At 36.4% G+C, this 20551-nt stretch overlaps 1 protein-coding gene across 7 annotated transcripts in view; it reads right to left on the bottom strand.

The window, feature by feature from the left end:
• NTNG1 (netrin G1) overlaps window positions 1-20551 on the bottom strand; it is a 369148-nt gene that overhangs the window by 346684 nt on the left and 1913 nt on the right. For all 7 annotated transcript variants that reach the window (XM_017893973.1, XM_017893978.1, XM_017893976.1 and 4 more), the window contains exon 2: window positions 13115-13892. In XM_017893973.1, coding sequence (XP_017749462.1) covers window positions 13115-13360 — 246 coding nt within the window. In that variant the 5' untranslated portion in view covers window positions 13361-13892. The remainder of the gene's footprint in view (window positions 1-13114; window positions 13893-20551) is intronic.

The raw sequence follows: 20551 nt of genomic DNA, 5'->3' as shown, positions 1-20551 counted from the left end.
GTTTTTTTTTTTTTTTTTTTTTTTTTTTTTTTTTTTTTTTGAGACACAGTTTCACTCTGTCACCCCGGCTGGAGTGCGGTGGCATGATGCCTCTTGGGTTCAAGTGATTCTCGTACCTCAGCCTCTTGAGTGGCTGGAATTACAAGTGCACACCATTACACCTGGCCAATTTTTGTATTTTTAGTAGAGATGGGGTTTTGCCATGTTGGCCAGGTTGGTCTCAAACTCCCAATCTCAAGTGATCCTCCTGCCTCGGCCTTCCAAAGTGCTGGGATTACAGGCATGAGCCACCATGCCCAGCCTATAAAAGTTGTGGTTGCACATGTATTTATCATACTGTTTATGTACCTTAAAATATTTTTAATTGAAAAATAAAGAAAAGTTTTATGATTTTCTTCCAAGTTAAGAACCTTTAAAAGATTAAGGGCCTCTAGCACAGCCAATACCCCGAAGACCTTGTGTATTTCAGAGCAATAATGTTTGATATGAATGTTATGGTCAAACAAATACAACTCTGTTTAACAGTTCATTCATTCATTTAACACATGTTTACAGGGCTCTACTATGGGCACTACAAAACACAATTCCTACTCTTTGGAACTCGTATTCTGTAGGGGAATATGATATAAATAAATGAGCAAATATATGACCTATGAGATATCAGTTCTATCCTGATAGTCAGAGGTGGCCTGTAAGGAGTAAAACCGTTGACATCTCTTCTGATTGGTCAGTGTTTGTGCTGTCCCAGTTTGTAAATATTTTTACTATAATCCCCATAAAAAATTCAGAAGATGCATTTCAATAGGGTGGTCAGATAGGCCCCTTTGAGGTTTTTTAAGTGGAGAGCTGAATAAAAGTTAGGAAAAAACTATAGGAAGATATTGAGAATGCAGATCGAAGCCAAGAAGCAGGAATAAACAGTGTTACAAGGAACAGCAAGAGAGTGCAGCTACAGAGGACGGAGCAAGGCAGGAGCAATGAGAGTGGAGGTTAAAGAAGCATGCAGGAGCCAGATTAGATAGAAACTTCCAGGCAGTAGTAAGGCTTGAGATATGATGTTGAATGGACACAAAGTTATGAGAAAAATTGAACAAGGAAAGGGCCAGACTGGTTGAGATATTTAAAATTATATGCATATATATATTATTATATTACATACAATGTCTCTATTTTATAATAGTTTATATTATACAGTATATAAATGATGTTGATAGCAGGACAAAAGTGGGGAGCAGGGAGACCAATTAGGAGATACTGCGGGAGTCTAGCCTGGAGACACAGCTGGTTGAGACCTGGCTGTTGGCCGTGGAGAAGGTGAAAAGTGGTTGGGTTTGCAATTGACGGTTTTGCTAACAGCACTTGCTGATATATGTTGTGAGAGATATAAAGGAGTTAAAGAGGATTCTTAGATTTTTCATCTTCAGCAGCTAGATGAGTATAAGTTGCCATTTACAGATATGGGAAATACTAGAGGCAGAATAGATTTAGGAAGAAGAAATCAAGAGTTCTATAATAAACACATTAAGTTTAAACTGCCTACTAGACATCCAAGTAGAGACAGCATGTAGGCAGTTGGCTACATGATAACAGTTGTTATTGATACTGTAAAAAACCAAAAACAAAACAAAAGCATCACACTAACCACTTTTCTCAACACCTCACCCACAAGAATATGATTTTGTTAACTAGCCAACAGTTGCTGACTTATTATTCTGTTTTTTACATGATGAATACAATATGTACTCTGCTTTCTATGATTTCTAACAGCTTATTTCCATTTATATGAACACGTTAATGGAAAAGGAAGCAAGAATGGAAACAAACACTGTTGATCAGTTCTCTTATCTCTGAATGAAGACACTCATCACATAATATGTATTTTCAACATTCCATACACTCTGTTTACACAATCCAATTTTCTGAGGTTATTTCAGATAAAAGGCTTTTTAAATAACAAAATCATAGTATTGTAGCTCATAGCCCAAATCATAAATGTTATTTTTTAAAAAAGGTTTTCACTATGGTTTTATTCCACATGCTACAAATAAAATTGGGGGGAATAGAATAGTTTAAGAGTGGAACATAGGTGTCAGAGTGGGTTTATATCCTCTTTGCACAACTTACTTAGAATAATTATTTAACCTCATGCTTCAATTACTCTGGTGAGTAAGGATAAGACAGCACTGAGGATTATGAGAACCAACACAGTCCAAGCTTTCAGTACAGTGCATGATACCAGGTAAGTTCTTCATAAATATCAGCTACAAGTATTATTTGTAAAAATATAGCACGAGTTCAATTCAACAAGCATGTAACTACTCCTATATGCATCACACCATGTTCAGCACTATAAAAGCACTGTCTCCCGTGATGGCTAAATAGAACATAATTCTGAGCCAGATAGTAGCCACATTGATGAGTATGCTCCCTAACACCTCATATAAGATTAGTCTTTCTAAACTTTGAAACAAAAACCCATATGGAGTGGCCCAGGCATCAACAATCAACCTCAGATTAGCATATTGGCCACCAACTCATTTTCTCTATGTCATGCACACAGCTTCTGTAACTTACGCAGACCACACACGTTGGATTCTGTTCTCTCTTGAGAGAGCATGCAGATGGTCCACAATATGAATGACCTCAGTCCACTCTGACCCACAAAGGAATCCAAAAATTTTGAATGTCATTTTCAAAAAGATTGAGGTCCTTTGGTATAACCTTCATATGACCTACAAATCTCAGCTCTCCATATCTGGCAGACAATTCATAGTTTTACACATCCCACATTCATGTCTTCTGGCACCTATGCACACACTAAAATATCTTTCTTTGAAATAGAGAATTCTTTTTCTAGAACAGTCTTTTAACTTCTCGGCAGGCTTCATGTTCCTTACACTTGTCTAATCTTTTCTACCAGTTTATAATTTCTTCCTTCATACAAATCACTATAGAGGAACCATGACAACATTGCTGAAACACAAGACTAGTTTCCAGACCATGCTTAGAAATTGTTTGGAAGTGTACTTGATTTCTTCATTTTATGATTTCCAAGAAGGAAAGGGAGCAACAGGAAAGCAACAAAACGTCACATACGATGGTGAAAAATCACTGTGCAGACATGACCTCATGATAATGTCGGCAGCTGGACTTCTCAATGGACATTAACCCTCTAAAACAAAAGGGCTATTTATTTGTACTGGAGCAACACCTAGTTCAATGCTTTATTTAATATTTTAGAAGTCAGCTTCAAAGCTTCAAAGTAGGTCAAAGAGAAAGCAATTCTGCTTTTTCCTCAGCTCACATCTTTAATTTTCATGGAATAGATGCTATATGAATCTATCTATTCCTAGCAAGGTGAGAAGAAATTGACAACCTGCCAATCTCAGTAAGTTCTTTCCAATATTATTCTTATGAAACAAATGTCATTTTCCCCTTTTGTAAGCAAAGAAACTCTGAAATTTCTAAATAGCACACAAAAAACCAGACTGCCCATTAGTCTGGTGAATTAAAACCAAAGATTTCACACCAGCAGTTTTATACAAGGAATATAAAGGATATTCAACTTTTTTCAAAGGGACTGATTCTAAGTGGATAGGATGCTTTGCCTGAGAGTAAATGACAACTTTGCTAAGTTCTTATAACAGAAACAAAAGACAGAAGCAGGCACTCAGATGAATTTCTCCCAGCCCTAAGATTATGTCTCTGCCACCAAAATCCAGTGCAGAAACACATAACATTTCCACAAAATGAGGAGTGTGGAAAAGTCTCTGAAATGATATCTGTTCTTATGGCAAAAAGATATTTATATTTTGAACTGATTACACTGACAGAAAATTGAGTTTCTGTAAAAGGTCCAAATATTACATATATATAAATAAATATTAATTTTGGCTTTAGTAAAAGTTAGAATCTAAGAGGAAAAAAGTACAAAGGAGTTAAAACTCTTACAGTTAGAAATAAAGAAATTTAAATAGCCAAGAAACATATTAAAATCAACCCTCTCAATAAATGCATCTTTAAAATATGAAATGCCATTTTTACCTTCAAATATGTCTCTATATCAATCTCAAATTTAAAACATTATAACCTTAGGAAAACAGATGGTGGGAATAAGATAATTTTGTCATTATAATTTTGGTTAAACTCCGTATCCTCATTTACTTGCTAAGGCCTTTTAGTGGAAGAAAATGAGAGAATATAATGTGTAGTATTGATGAGGATCTAATGACTAGCATAACTGCATAACATGCTGGTGGAACTATAAATTGTTAACTATCTTTCTGGTGGACCATTTGACAACACCAATCAAGAATCTTAGAGTGTAAAATCCAAAAAACTGAAATGCCTAGGAATAGAAGGCTGACTGAAGAAATATTCCTATGGTAGAATACTATACAACAGTTTATCTCAAAACTTCATGTAAAATTTTAAAAGGATATTATGCAATGTTTGGTACAGTATTTTTCCACTTATTCAAGTTTCAAAACCAATGCTACATATAATTTGTGGATCATAATCAGTATATAATTTCCAATTAGTTGTTAAGTAAGAGAAAAGAATATAATGGAAGAAAAAATACCAGAGGCCATAACACATAGAAAGTGTAAGTTCTGTTTTGTGAAGCTTTTGTTTTGGCTGTGTATGGGGATAAGTGTGTGTTTACTGTGTTCCAACATAAAATCTATTTCTCACCGTGGATCGATTTAAAGCAAATTTTAAAGCCACAGGTATAGTTTACAAGGTGTAATTTACTCATCTTCAGCTTATTGCTTCCAAAGAGATCTCCTGACTTCGCTTAATATCGTGTGGTCAAGGCTATCTTCCTTCTTCCTCCAGAAGCACAGACAAAAGAGAGTAACGACCAGAGAGAGGGACCTGCCTAAGTTCCCTGACAACTCTTTCCCCATGACTGACATGGAGTATATATTCAATGGCAGTTCCATCCCAGGAATGTAGCCCTACCTTTTTAGCCTAAATTAAATACAACACAATGAGCTCAACATCCTAAAACACACAGCATTGAGAATCATTTTGCCATAAATTCTTTTTTTTTTTTTTTTTTTTTTTTTGAGACGGGTCTCGCTCTGTCGCGGCCCAGGCTGGAACGCAAGGGCCCGGATGCTCAGCTCACTGCAAGCTCCCGCCTCCTGGGTTTATCCCATTCTCCTGCCTCAGCCTCCTGAGTAGCTGGGACTACAGGCGCCCGCCACCTTCGCCGGCTGGTTTTTTTTTTTTTTTTTTTTTTTTTTTTTTTTTTTTTTCTAGTAGGACGGGGTTTCACCGTGTTAGCCAGGATGGTCTGCCGTGCTCGATCTCTTGACCTCGTGATCCGCCCGTCTCGGCCTCCCAAAGTGCTGGGATTACAGGCTTGAGCCAATGCGCCAGGCCAGCATTCTTTAAAAAATTATTACTATGTTTTCCACGTTTATTTTTGTCATTATATGTCCTTCAGAAATATTACTTTAATAGCTATACATATTCTATTATGTGGCTACACAATATTTTATTTAATAGCCTTTTCACTTTGATATCTTGATGTTATTTTCATTCTTTTTTCCATTGGTTATAATGCTGTGTTGGACATAAATCAGGACAGTCTTATCTCAACAGATTCTTATTTCCTCACATATCAAACCTCCTATATTTAATTAGAAATAGAAAAAATAAATCTCATCGTCTAAAGAAAGAGAGAGAGATTTCAGTATCTGAGTTCAGAGTAGATTTTGCCTCTACAATTTCTTTTTTGAGAGCAGCATAAGCTGCCCAAGTACGGTAGCTAAATTTTGCTAGTTGCCTCTTAATTTACAGAGGAAAACATTAGATTTATGATAAATGTGTTCAAGAAATAGAAAACATTATGGTAATCAAATACAGGCATGCGTCACTTTATGACAGGGATACATTTTAAGAAATGTGTCATTAGGTGATCTCGTTTTGTGAACATCAGAGAGTGTACTTACACACATTTAGATGGTGTACCCTGCTACACACACCTAGGCTATATGGTGTAGCCTACTGCTCCTAGACTACAAGCCTGTACAGCATGTCACTATACTGAATACTATAGGCAACTATAACATGATGTTAAGTATTTGTGAACCCAAATCTACCTAAACATAGAAAAAGTACAGAAAAATACAGCATTTTAATTTCATGAGACCTCTGTAGTATAAATAGTCCCTCATTTACCAAAACATCACTATGTGGTGCATGACTTTACACTATTCAAATCAATTAATTAGCTAGAACCATGTTATCATGTATTTGCTGCCTAGGAGTATGTTAAATGCTATGAGGAATAAAAAACAATATAATATATAGTCTTTAGTGAATTCCTACTATGCATTAGCAAGTGTGGTGGCTCGCTCACATATCATCCCACTTAAAGAGTAATGACCCACTTAAAGAGTCAGAATACAATAAACATATGAAGAAATGTGTATGTGGGTGTATAAATCAATAAGATCTAATGAGGTGCTAAATGGTGGAATACAGTTGAGTACACAGGCAGTGCTGGCTACTATATATGTCTATCTAGATATAGAGCTATATACATATTATACAGATAGATAGATAGATAGATAGATAGATAGATAGATAGATAGATAGAGAGATTTAACAAGAGTTAAAAAGTCAAGAGAATTATATGACCTGAAATTAACTTGAGCTAGACATTGAAAGATAGATGGCATCAGAGTAAGTGGAGAAGAGCATGGACTATGCTAAACAAAAGGAATGTCTTCTGCTTGTCCTCCTAGAGACAAGAGATGACATGAGGTAAAGGGCTTCATGGTGATAACACTAGTCCTCAAAATCAGAGGATCAAGAGACCATCCTAAAGCCCATGTTAAACACAAAACAAAGCAAAACAAAATCAAAGAAAAGCAGAGCAAGCCTTCCAAAATTCTGGAGAATATGTCCATCGTACTTCAAAACAGTCCAGAGAGACTGATGTTTTAGGACAATACTTCTCACACTTTGCAAGTGATGATCCTCTAGACTAAAATCAGACAAAGTTATCTCCTGGGGGACGAAGGAAGTAACTTCAGTATTCCACTGCAAAGCAGTCATTATTTTGAGGTCTCATGTTTCACCTTTAAAAATCTTGCATCTCTGCATTCGGTTAAATGTTTCCCCTAATCTTAATGTGAAATTGGAGTTCCAGGTAGATAAGCCATATTTGTTTTACTCAACATATTCTGGTATCTCTTAAATTAATAATTATATATGCATATTTGAAATATATATAGAGAGATAGATATAGATATAGATATTTCAACCTGATATATATATCAGGTTCTTTATCGTTTTGTTCCTCTTCCATCCTGGCTGTATCTGCCAGATATAAGAAGTCTACCATTAACCAGGCCACCAGGCAGTCATTAAAACACTGTGCCACCATCTGCTCCACCCAGTTTTTTTTGTTTGTTTTTGGTTTTTTGAGACAGGGTCTTGCTCTGTTGCCTAGGCTGTTGTGCAGTGGTGTGATCTTGGCTCACTGCAGCCTTGACCTCCTGGGCTCGAGAAATCCCCCCACTTCAGCCTCCCAAGTAGCTGAGACTACAGGTGCATGTCACCATGTCTGGCTAACTCTTGTAGAGATGGGGTTTCTTTCTGCTGCCCAGGCTGGTCTTGAACTCCTAGACTCAAGAGATTCACCTACTTCAGCCTCTCAAAGTGTTGGGATTACAGGTGTGAGGCACCACACTTGGCCAACCCAGCCTTTTTTTCTCTCCTTTTCTGGCACTGTTTAATATTAGGCATTTGGCTACCAGATAGTATTTTCCAAGTGGCCCTTTGACATGTTGCAAAATAATATTTCACCTTTAAATTCTGAGTGCTGGTCTTATTTCTCTATTCTTCTACCCTCTGAAAAAACACTACTTTGTATTAATTTTGCTCAGGACTTCCACTGGCCACAACAACCATATGCTATTTGACTTTGGTTATCTCCACCACCACTAGGTTTTGCATGTGCTGAATGCTCTACTCACTTCACTCTGCACACAATGGTTTGCAGTAATGTTTGTGAGGCTTTAGCTCAACAAAGAGCACTTACGCACACTATCTGGGACAATAAATGACAAGAGGTGGTTTTAGGTTTTGTTACCTTTGCCATAATCTTCATCAGCTCCTTTCTAAGACCTCCCCAACAAGCCATGCATGCTATGCCAAGGCAGTTTCAACTCAAATCTAGTTGTCCTCTTCCAATCAGATTGCCAGTCATAGTCCCCTAGAGATGCTATAGAGTCCTGATGAGAAGTAGTGGGCAATAGGCTATATGCTCCCAAATTCAAAAAACAGGTAGAGTACTTTAGACATGAAGCAATAGATCATAAGGAGCTATTGTACACTCCTCAGAAAGGAAATACTTGATATAGTGGTATATCAGAAAGACTGATTTCCTTGGAACTTAATTTATTCCAAATATGAGTTAAACTTTTCTAAGAAATAAGTCTAAATAATGAACTAATAACAATGAAGTGTTAATAATGAAAGAACTGAAGGTTTTAAAAAATTCCATTTTGGCATAATTAAGGGATAAGTCAGTTCAAATGAAAGGTATCACTGTTATTAAAACTTCATTCATTTACTGAATTATGTTTCATGTGAACAGAGTGTATTTTTAAGATTATTTGATTATTATATAAGTCAATGTCATTTCCAGTTTTTGGAAAATTGATAGTAATTGTCACTGAAAATGTAACTGAGTTTATCAAATTAATTTCTCAAGGGCCACCTGATAGCCACCAGATGGCAACCTGAGCCAAAGGTAAATCAGAACTTGAAGTTATAGATAGCCCTGAGACTACGAGTTACCAGTCACTCATCTCTCAGGGTTCCTTTGAAACCACAAAACACAAAGACTTTCTACCACTTCTGTAAATTCCATTGGAACATAATGAAATATGCTCTATCCACAATGCTTACAATAATTAAAGTTTTTTTTTTCATAATAGAAGCCTATCTAGAAATAGCACAATACGGAATGATCATTCATAGATCTGTTAAGGTCCTTAAATAAATGCCTATCAAGAGCATAGGCATGCACTAGTAAATTTCCTAAGGAAAATCCATTTTCATTTCACATTCTGACATTTTATTTAGAAAAATTATACCTTTTCTTTTAATTATTTCAGTAAACATAATGAGGTTATTGCTAACTATACCTCAGAGTACTTTATTTTCTCCAATTTTTTAGTAATATGAGTCTACTTGTAATTAAAGGCATGCTGCATTAATGATGCTGAACGTCTCCAAGGGAAACATTTAATGTCCACCTCATAATATTATGCCAAAATTACATGCACAGAAGCCTTTTTAATAATCTTTGTTTCCTAATTTAGTTTTGATTGGCTCTGAAATCCATAGCAGCACTCAAGGGCTTCCATTTCTACAGTCATCAGCACTTCTGCACCATAAATTGTACAAACGCACATGAGTTCTTCCGTCTGTAGGCTCCTTTTCAAAGCGTCTGTTTAACTTATCCAGAAAATTAGCTGCAGGCTAGAGATAATTGCAGATAATTTTGCCATTTTTAAGCCACTGGGATATACACGAAGATATGACAGCTAACTCTGTCTAAACACAAAGAAAAAGTCATAGCTTTGTGTTGTCACTTCAGCTTTACACACAGGTTCAGATCATCCTCTCTGCTCTTTATGCAAATTGAAACAAATTGTAGTCACTAAATGATCTGTGTTTCCTGACAAAGCTCTGCCACCTGAAGCTTTCAATGTGGCTGAAAAGATAGGATCTATTCAAATGTGTTCTCCCAGCCTAAGAAAGAGGGTTAACCCCCGCCCTCCCTTCAGATTCTTCCCCATTGATGAAAACAGAGATTGTTTCATCATCAACTTAAATACATCAACTTAAAAAGAAAATGTATGTTTTAAATATACACAATTTGTGTATATATATATGTATATGTGTGTATACACACATATATATATACACACACACACATTTCTCTTCCTTATCCACTATGATTAATAGAAATGGCAGTGCTCTCCTGAAAAACGAATGTTTATAAATACTGGTACAATTAATATAGAACACTTTTGAAGTACTTCACATTGAAGATTTATTAACTATGCCGTCCAGGTTAATAAGCAGAGATCTATTGTTAAATGGAATCCATATGCTCTTTTGTTCCTGAAATTTTACTCTATATTAAAATAAATGCAACATTAATGGATAGTCACTGGCATATAATAATGAAGTCAATGAAAAAAGCAGCAACACGGACTCTTAATGCAATGCCAATGAACTTCAACTTTATATTAAAAAAATCGGCCTGAGGAATTATAGGTATTTCTCTCAGCACATGTTCCCTTGGTGCTCAGAACAGCTATAGCCACAGCTAATAGGAGTGTCACTAGCTGAACAAGTGATTACTGAAACTATTTTGCAGCAAACATTTACATATAGGGGCTAACCGGTGGCTGTATTCATGTGGCAGCTCCCCTGATGTAATAGGCCATAACGACTCTGAGGGAGCAGGTATGGATGCAAGTGTCAAGGAGGGGAGAACACATAAGTCATAACACAAATGACTTTATGGATTCCCATTACACCCTGGGCTGAGGAGTACCTAAACAGGTTTGATAGGACAGCATCCTGAGACGGTTTCCCAACCTTGTGTCAGGAATCCTCACATTAAAGGGTTTTATGGAACATCCAAAAGTGCAGAGAGGAAGAGTTGCTATATTAGGCCATTACCATTGACGTGGTATATAATATGCATACAAATAGTCCCAAGGTGTATATTTAAAGGATAGATTATTAAATTTGTTATGCCAATCATATGCATATTAAGGAATACAAATTAAGCATTGATAGGTAACATTTCACAAACCTTACATTCTCCCTTGGAAAACCATTCTGTCCAATGACAAGTTTACATCCCCCAGGGCTTCCAAATATCTGCATCACTCTAAGATGCAGCGTTTTAAAGACTGTCCTGCAGAGTTTCATGTGAACATACAAAGTATACACGTTACTGCACTTGAGAAAGCTGAGGGATATTTTAATTCTTTTTTCCCATTTGGTCTCTAACATCACTTAGCCAGTGGACTGAGAGGAACTGACTCGTTTAAATACCTTAGACCATGTCCCTTTGAAAGGCAGACATGGGAAGATCTGTAACATGCCCTTTGCACTCATGATGGGAGAAAGAGGCAAGCTGAAGACACCAAGTAAACCCTTCAACATGACAGACAGGAGCAGTGCTGAACAAGCATTCTCTGGCCAGAGACTGAGATCAGGGAAGCTGCACCCACAAATCACACCTTGAAAACATCACACAGGGCCCGTGAGAGGGAAAACAGCACCCTGGGAAAGGAAATTTGCTATTTGACTTAGATCTGTAAATTATTAAACAATTCCAGAAGGGACAGGTTGTTACAAGTGTCATGTAAACCAATATATAGAGCTAGAGTGTTCTCAGTAATATGCAGACTTGGCCCGGAACTCATCCTGTGCTATGAGGAGTAGAAGACTACACAACCTATCACCCAAACAGCAATTTCAATCCACATCTGTAATGAGCTCTTATAGTTGACCTTTTATGAGAAATTATTAAGGACCTCACATAAAGCCACCACAAATGTCTCTGCTCCTTTACAGATTTATTATGATTTTGCTAATGTGTTTGAATAAACTCCTTCTCTGGAAGTCTCTGCTTTCCAAAATGCAACTTCTTTGCACAGCACATACCTGTTCCCAGAGAGATGGGTCCTCTCTTTGAAATATTTAGTCTTTCAGGGCACTTTAGTCACAGTGACACCTCATAGCCAAGTGCTTTTTCTCACTCTCCACAAAATCAGGTTTAGACTATAATTCAAACCAGTCCCCAAAGGCACTTCTGAAAAATGGCAAGCCCTTAGCTTTAAGGTGAAAACACTCTTTATTGCTCAAAATTGTTTCCTGCTACAAAACCTTTTTTATGCTGCTAGGTCGAAGATGATCTTACGCTAATTTAACTCACTGGGGACTGTGAACAGATGCTACTTTGATTAATAGTATCACTATCCTGAAAATGCCAGGCCTGGTTCAAGATAATATAGTCAGGTAAGATTACTATTAAAATCTGCCATACAATTATACCTGTTATGTGGAGAAAAATGGGATCACAGTTCTTGTATGAAATAAAACCACCTATAACAAAAGAAAAAAAAAACCTAAACCAAATAAACTCACCATCTTAACTCTTTAGCACATTAATGTATACCATTTTAATCACCAGCCTCTTTAATAATACTTACAGAAATATTGTCAGCTATGTCTTTCATAAAAATTCAATGTGTTACCCTAATATTACCTTTTCACATGGTATTTAACTTTCTATGCAGAAAAAAAAAAGACTTATATAAGCCATGAGAACAATAAATTCTGTAACTTTGCTTATCAAAAAAAAGTATCTGAATTTATATATGCTGAGCCCTTGCTTTTCAGCAAATAAGTTTTCTGTGTTCCAAAAGTCATCTTTAAAATATACATAGAAAACTATGACCTTGACAATAAGGGGAGTTGGCAAATAAGATTTTTCTGGAAAAACCTCTCACAAGGCTTTAGTCCCTCTCTCCTCTACTTTTCTTCTTGCTGATCTCTTAACCAAGGACTCCCAAATCATAGCAGCCTCCTGATGAAGACAATTATGAGATCTAGTCTCTCCTTGAACTACAGAATTTGGGACTGGCTTTATACACATATGTGAAGAAACATTTGTTTTTAAAGTTGGTTTGCCAAAGCATTTTATCCTTAACATGACAGATATGACCTAATCATATTTCTAACCTCCAATCTAAAATTTAACCTTCAACTGGACTTTTTCTTTTATAATATATGCGATAGTATACCTGCCTCAGTGAAACTATTGGTTTTCAGGGAAGCAGAAAGTAAGTTCCTTCCAGGGCATCAATCACAGTGTGCAAATTGTAATTCCAGGCAGGGTAAGCCTCCACTGAGAAAGAAACTAGCCTTTTAACACAAATCTGCCACCTACAGATTCAACTTATTGCATGAATTGTCTTCACACTCACCACATCTGTATGTATATGCGATTAGACTCTATTTATACGAAATATTTGATGTAAAAGGGTTACCTCACCATTGCACAGAATGTCTCAGGAGGGTCTCCACAGGTAATATCCGGAGGATCAAGTTTCACTTTCAGATATTTTGTCATGTCCGTGGATTCCGGCTGGCAGGCCATGTAATCCCAAACTTTCCCTTCTTCTGTGTAAATCTGAGTCTTACACAGATCATAATGTCCCCAAACCAAAGGGTAGGGCTGCATCACTGAGGACACTGTAACCCAAAGGGCATGAATCGACAGGAATCTTGACAAATACATCTCTAAATTCTTTGTAATCTTCTTGGAAACTAAAGCAGAGCTTGCTTTATGATCTGCGATCTTTGTCTAGTTTACATATATGTACATATATGTGTATATATATATATATATGGGTAGGTAGGTCTGTGTATTCTTTTAAAAAATGAGGATGGGACCTCAAAGCAGATCCCAAAACCGAAAACGAAGAGTTAAGATACTGTGCGTGTTCAGGTATATTGAGGACTTTGGTGGACGCCTAACATACTTGTGTGTTAGGCGTTAACAACTTGCAGCTTTTTCTTTGTCCTAGAACATATCTATTAGACTCAGGTCTAGTTTGGTTTTTGTAAAAGATGTCCAACTGCAGATAATAATTTAGCAAAGTGATGGCTCTCCTGTTGTACATCCGATAACCCTGAGTGATCCTCAATGTTCACAGCTCACAAGGGACGCTCAGGCAGGCTGAGATATCAGTATCTGAAGGAAAAGGATGAGTGTCCATAGCCCGGTGTCTGTTTCCCATCAATCATTCTTTTCTTCTGACACCAACACCCTTTTAGAAACAATAAGAGTAAGAGTTATTGTCCCAGAATCAATGTATTACGAAATGTACAATATGTTGACATTTTGGAGGTCTGATGCAATACAAAGCAAATTGGTGTAATACGGATAACCTTTACTCAGCTGTTTTGCTAGAATAAGCAAACCATGGAAATCATTCACATTGGGGAGAATTTCGATATGAAGGATTTAACTCTTCCATAACAAAGACAGACACGTTTGTGTGAGTTACAGGTTTTCACTTCAAAAATTACATTTCCATCTTGACAAAACTGAGAGCAAGCAGCTAGATTTGAACATTTCTCAAACATTGCAGTGCTAGAAAATCTTCCAAGAGAACAATGGGGTAAATGAGCGCTTTTATAATGATGACAAAGATACGACAACAACTTATATCCCTTTTGTCTCTTGACAAAGAGACCCTAAAAATCTCCAAATTCCTTGTACACTTCTTAGCTTTTGTTTGCTGGAGTGAAAATCAGCATTGTTAGCATAAGCCTGTCCCTGTGGATTTGCTCATTATATTTGAAGAATTTAGCATATTTTGTTTAGTTGCATTTAGTAATAAAGATAACTTGGCTCTCGAAAAAAACATTCAAAAATAAAACCAAAGGAGTAAAATTTCCTTTCATAAGAATTTTCTATATTTTACATCTTTTATAGCCATTACATCTGCATTTGCCGTTACTTTTTGTAACAGAAGAGAATTTGTCCCAAAGGCGAATATTATAAGCTGCTTTTAAACTAAAAGCTCTGTAGTAAAATGCACAATTTAAAATGCACATATAAAAATAGCCGAGGGTGAGTTAACAGGCCATGAAGCAGAATAATATGGCACTAATTCTAAGAGAAAATAAAAATTAGTGTGTAAAAGTACTTTTGGTTAACTGATAATGCACCCTACATAACTATGGCTATAAGTCATTGGTGAGTTTAAGTGGCCACTTTTCTGTTTAGAGATCACTACCCAAATCTAAACAAATGCTAACATTTGGAAACCAGGTATTAAAAAATATATTTTCTTAATTAGATTATTTATATTTATAGTCTAAAAGTTAACTATTTTAAGCAATGCAAAAAGGACAAAAAAACCTACAATTTTAGAAAATTCTATTATAGACCCTTCAATTCACATTAAATGGTTGAAATATGGAAGTTCACTATCTTCAAACAATCTTATAAAGGGAATTCATTATATTTAAATAATGTACCATCTTAAAATGAACTAAGCCACAGAGACTACGAAATGCCAACAGATGGTTGAATTGTGTTTCCATAGCAAAGTAATTTATAATAATTGCTTTATGGATGCAAGTGCAATTTTCATTATATTCAATTCATAAAATGTTATCATACAGCTGCAATTTGTGATATTTGCTATTAGAAAAAGTGTTGAATATTTGAGTTCCTATGAAGCAATAATTAGTAGTTTGTCTAAACATGTATAAACTACAGATTTGAATTGGCCTCTTCCTTGTAACCTAGAGACTATACTGTGTCAAGCACATTTTGAAATCTTAAGCTAAAAAGAAAAAAAATCAGAGAAGCATGTGTTGTGGCTACTACAGCCTTCTGCTTTTTTTCAGATTCATTAGTAATTTTAAGTTGATATTTGCAGACACATCCAACAATTTGACAATTAATAATCTGAGAAAGTGTTAAAGTGATGCCAATTTACATTTTGAGATGACTTTTCAACTGTGTTTACTAGTTTTATAAGAGGAAACAAATACTTTCCAAGGGGCAGGTGGATGAAGGCATTATAACTGAAGCAGTGTAAAATCTACTAGGTCAGAAATTATTAACTTTAATTCTTGGTTTCAAATACACAACAATTTATTTATCAAGAATGATATAATCTTGAAGACCTGGAATTGACTGTTTTGAGTTTGAATGGAGTGAGCATTGTGTGTTTATTTTTAATATTAGTTTGAAAATGCCACTTTAAATATATTTGAGTGCTTCCTGAGATTAGTCTTCACTTTTTTTTTAACCAACAAATGATATTCTCCTCATCCATTTATTCTTGGTTACTCTATCCTCAACCACATTTTGCATTACTGCAACCACAAAATAAAGGGTGACCATACATTTGAACACTAAAGAAATGTATGTGAACCCTTTGCTATCTCCTGACAGAACAGCAATCCCAATATAACGAATTCTCATTAAAGTATACCAGAATTATAATGATGGTCATTACACAGAATTATGGACTACACCATTGATCGAATTTAGAGAAACTGACAAGGAAAAATGCAGAGGAGTGCAAGATATTTGAATACTAGGCAGTTGCAGGACTGTGCAACAGACATTCTTGACAAGAAGCAGCCAATTATAGCTTAAATTTCTGGCACATAACCAGTTGTGATTAATAGTTTTCCATTACATTACAGACATATTATTAATGTATTAAAAATGTCAAGCTTTGGCAAGCACTAATATGGCATGCCTCAGTTAGTCTGCAGAGTTTACATTTAATGAGCTCCCATTGACACAGAAAAAGATATTGACCACGGCATATTACAGATCAGGAGCAGAGGGACACTAAGTTGTTATTTAACATAATTATTTGATTTCATTCTAATTTTTATATTTGTACTATCATTATGTATCCTGCATTTCAGGGTCTTCTTACTTTTCAGTGTCACATACACTTCAAAAGAAATCCTCTTAACTTCAAATTAGTAAGAAATTAAATCTATGAACTTCCATGACACACAATGGAAAAGCAGCCTCTGAAAATCAGGAATTTGTTATTAAAGTATAATTACAGATTTTCAAAGAAACTGCAATGATGTAAAAATAGAATATTATTTACACCTTAACCTCCACTATTTAATGGCACTCTGTCTATCTGCTGTGCTTTCAAACACGTTAAAATTATCAATAGCTTCTAAAAGCTAGGTCATCACAGCAAATAGCTAGGGAAAGCAATTATGAGAAGGACAGTGAATAACGTATTTGGGGACTTAACATACTAAACCGATGCCTTCTGGCCCATAACTGAACTAATTGTGAAGTGACGTGGCCTTTGAATTTGTCTCAGGTGTCCGTATCACCTAAATAAGAACAGATTCAGAAGAGCTCTGGGCAGCTCCAGTTCTACCTCTTCACTTTGCAAACCTTGGGAACTCACTGTAATCAAATAATGCTATCACCTCTACTTGGGAACTAAAGTACTGAGAAGTCTTCTTTGATAAAAATACCCATTAATAGGTTGTGAGTACCCCATAGACCTCTGGTCTATAAATTTGCAGAACCAGTGAAAAAAGATAAAATTACGTCATGGCCCTCAAGTTGATAGATATTATTGATCAGGACTAAAATGGGCTATAAAATGCCTTTGCACACATAGAACATGTATTTGTCCAGGATTCTGCAGCTAATTCCCTTCCAACTTGGATTAATTTTGCAGAAGCCATTTTCACAGGCCCTTTCTCTCATCAGAAAAAAAGCCTCCCACAATATTACATGGAATTAATAGTGATTAATATTTTATGCAATTATATTCCAAAGCAATTGCCAATTTCATCAACTGAGAGGAAGACATTATCAGTAAATCTCCTAATCTAGCTGATTTTCAGCATTCATTTTCTTATATAATCTCACTAGCAGGTGGAAATGGTGGTAGTAGGCTATTTCTTTCATAAATATTCAGCTTTTCAAGGGTACTTGAAATAGATAACTATTGACTCATTCCTCATAGACATTAAGAATTTTATAAATATGCATTTTCTGAATGGGAAGAAACAAAAGGAAAATTGACTATATAGATCATTGAGTGAAAATATAAAAAGATAAAGATATACAAAATTATAACCTATCAAAATTAGCAGCTTCCAGTAGTCATAATGAAACTTATTACATAAGATATTTTAACATGTATTCAATGCTCTTTGCACTTATTTGTTCTGAAGAAAGCATTTTCTAGTCATCTTAATGGAAAACATATGCTTCTATCCTTTTGTTAACTATCTCTCAAAATATAAGGAATTTAACATGTACTGCAACATCATTGGCATAGCTTACTCACACTTGATTGGGTATTATGAGCAACTGTCTATCATGAGATTCTTAATCAACCTAAATAACACACCTTGGTATTTGAAAGATCTCTATTTTCATTGAGAGAGGACTGATTCAAGAAATTAGATAGTACATGTTTTGCAGGAAGATTGAGGATGGGATAATCCCCAAAACTATTTCAGAATCAGTTAAGCCTAGAAGAAATCAGGAGTTTAATTACCACATGAAAAACAAATATTTAATTCTAATGCAGGGAAGTTCAGAGATCTAAGGTCTCAAACGCATATATGAGAAAATCTACACCCACCTGAAGTTTTGAAACAGAACTTTGGATTCTGCAAATAAAATTGTTTTTTGAAAGTATGCTAAATCTCATACTAACCTAAGACTTTACTAATATAATCTCTTATGCAATATAATTCACGCACATATATTTCAATGTTAACTTATAATTGGTTTTCAAAGTTGAATCCAATTTTCTTTTTTCCAAGTGACTTGATGCCTTTGTAACTAAAACTCTCCAAATTTTTATGACATTTAGAAAACCTATCAAATAAATGTGTAATGATTTAACTTTTTAAACAAATTACCTGATATGTTTCACAATAATAATGGAAGCAAAGACAGGTATTTGCACCACTTGCAAATATACAAAAGGAAACTGCAAAATACATTTGCCTCCTCCTAAAAAGGCTAACCTGAATCATTTTATGTGTATACACCCAGTGAAAGCTGACAAAACAAAAATACTAATAGGAAACCAGCTTTATGTTCAAATAAACTGTTTCCATACAAAAGTTTTAAGATTATCCTTCTTAAATTCCACAATAGGAAATATCGCCAAATTAATAGTTCAGTACATAGAATCCTGAGTGCTTTCATGGTGGTCTTCAGTGGTGAAATGTATCTCATTTCATGGCATCCAGAAAAGAAAATATATCCCTGGAACAACATTACATGTGAAATACTAGATGCACATTTTCCTTGCATGTTGATCCACATGCAGAGATCCAAATTCTATCTTAATGAAAAACTGAAAGTTGCTTATCTTCAAAAAGAATCTTGGAGAGTTACTGAGCTGCTTTTCCTTTGCCAAAGAGAAAGGGAGGCGGGTAAGGCATTCAAAGTGACACAGTTCAAAATACTTAATGAAATGTGGAATTGCTAATTCCCTCACTAGAGATCCTCCTCAAGGGACAAACAAAACAGAAAAGCCTCCCCTGGAAAAAAAAATTTGTAAAACTTTCCAACAAGCTTAACTATTAAGCGTATCTGAATAAATGACTTTAATGGAAGATCTTTCTGGGTTTTTTTTCTTTTCATTTCTGTAAGATAAAACAACTTTTAGTATTTTCAGTCATAAAACAGGGCCTTATTTCTAGAGCAAATCTACTGCCAGATTCACCATATGTTTAGTGGAGTTCTGAATCTTACTCAGAATTTTCCATTCCAAAGATTGACAATTTCTTATGAGAAGGAGTGGCTCCATTATTCCCTGTACAAAAAGAAGAGGGGAGAGAGGAGGACCCTCTACTCACTGGAAATCTGTACCTGATGCAACTATAGGAGCTCAACCTGCGACTTTTCCAAGTAAAGTTGCTTTAAAATCCCCGCTAGGAATTTTCTTCCCTTGCCCTGTAAGATGACAGCCTACTCTTAAGTGGATTTCTGAAGGAAGAAAAAAAAAAAAAGTCCCCGGGTGAGGGTACTAAAATTAACAGCAGAGGGCGCAGTTTCTTTTACATCTAAGTTTTCCTTGTATGAATCACTTAATTGGTTATTTTAGGCCCAATAATATTCGGTATTATTTGTATTATATATAGATATCCACAGATCCATACAGGAGAGCAATTCAATGTCCCTAGCCGAATCCATCAACCGATTAATATGATACCAGTAAAGAATATGAGAGAATATTCCAAACAGCATCCCTATACCAAGTCTCCCTCTTTGAATTTCCCTTTCTCCCCAGCTGCACAACATGGGATAGTAATGCTTTAATCTCGCACCAATAAAGGAGATTGAAAGAAGGGACTTCAAAAGCTCTCGGTGTGGCCATCAGATCCCCAAGGCCGGCAATAGGGCAAGTGTTTTTTTTTGTTTGTTTATTTTTTTGTTTTGCTTTTCCCCAAACAAATATAATTGGCGAAAGAAAGAAAAAATAACGACAACCCTCCTAAGCGATGTGTGTGGCCAGGTGTGCGTGAGAGAGGGAGAGCGCCGGGCGCCTGTCAGTCCGCGGAAGGAGGCTCAGACCCCGCGCCTGGGATTGGGACACAACAGGCGGACGCATCACCCGCCCGGGACGCATCACCCGCCCGGGACGCATCACCCGCCCGGGACGCATCACCCGCCCGGGACGCATCACCCGCCCGGGGCGCACCCCGGGGAAGACTTGTGTGTGGGTGTGAGCGTGTGCCGGTGTGTGTGCGCGCAGGGCTCCGCGCGCTGCCTCCTCGGGGCGCTTTACAAAGTTCCTCGCCCACCCGGAGCATTCCCTCCCGCCTGTGGATCGCAGCGGGTTGGGGGGGGGCGGCGGGGGATGGGGAAACCCGGGGAGAGGGGCACGGGCGAGAGGCGCGGGTCGCAGTAGGAGAGGCGAGCAGCGGACACTTACCGTGT

Source organism: Rhinopithecus bieti, unplaced genomic scaffold, assembly GCF_001698545.2.
Source record: "Rhinopithecus bieti isolate Rb0 unplaced genomic scaffold, ASM169854v2 scaffold_22040, whole genome shotgun sequence".
Lineage (NCBI taxonomy): Eukaryota > Metazoa > Chordata > Mammalia > Primates > Cercopithecidae > Rhinopithecus > Rhinopithecus bieti.
The sequence above is the reverse complement of the archived record's forward strand: the minus strand, read 5'-3'. Positions and strand labels throughout refer to the sequence as shown.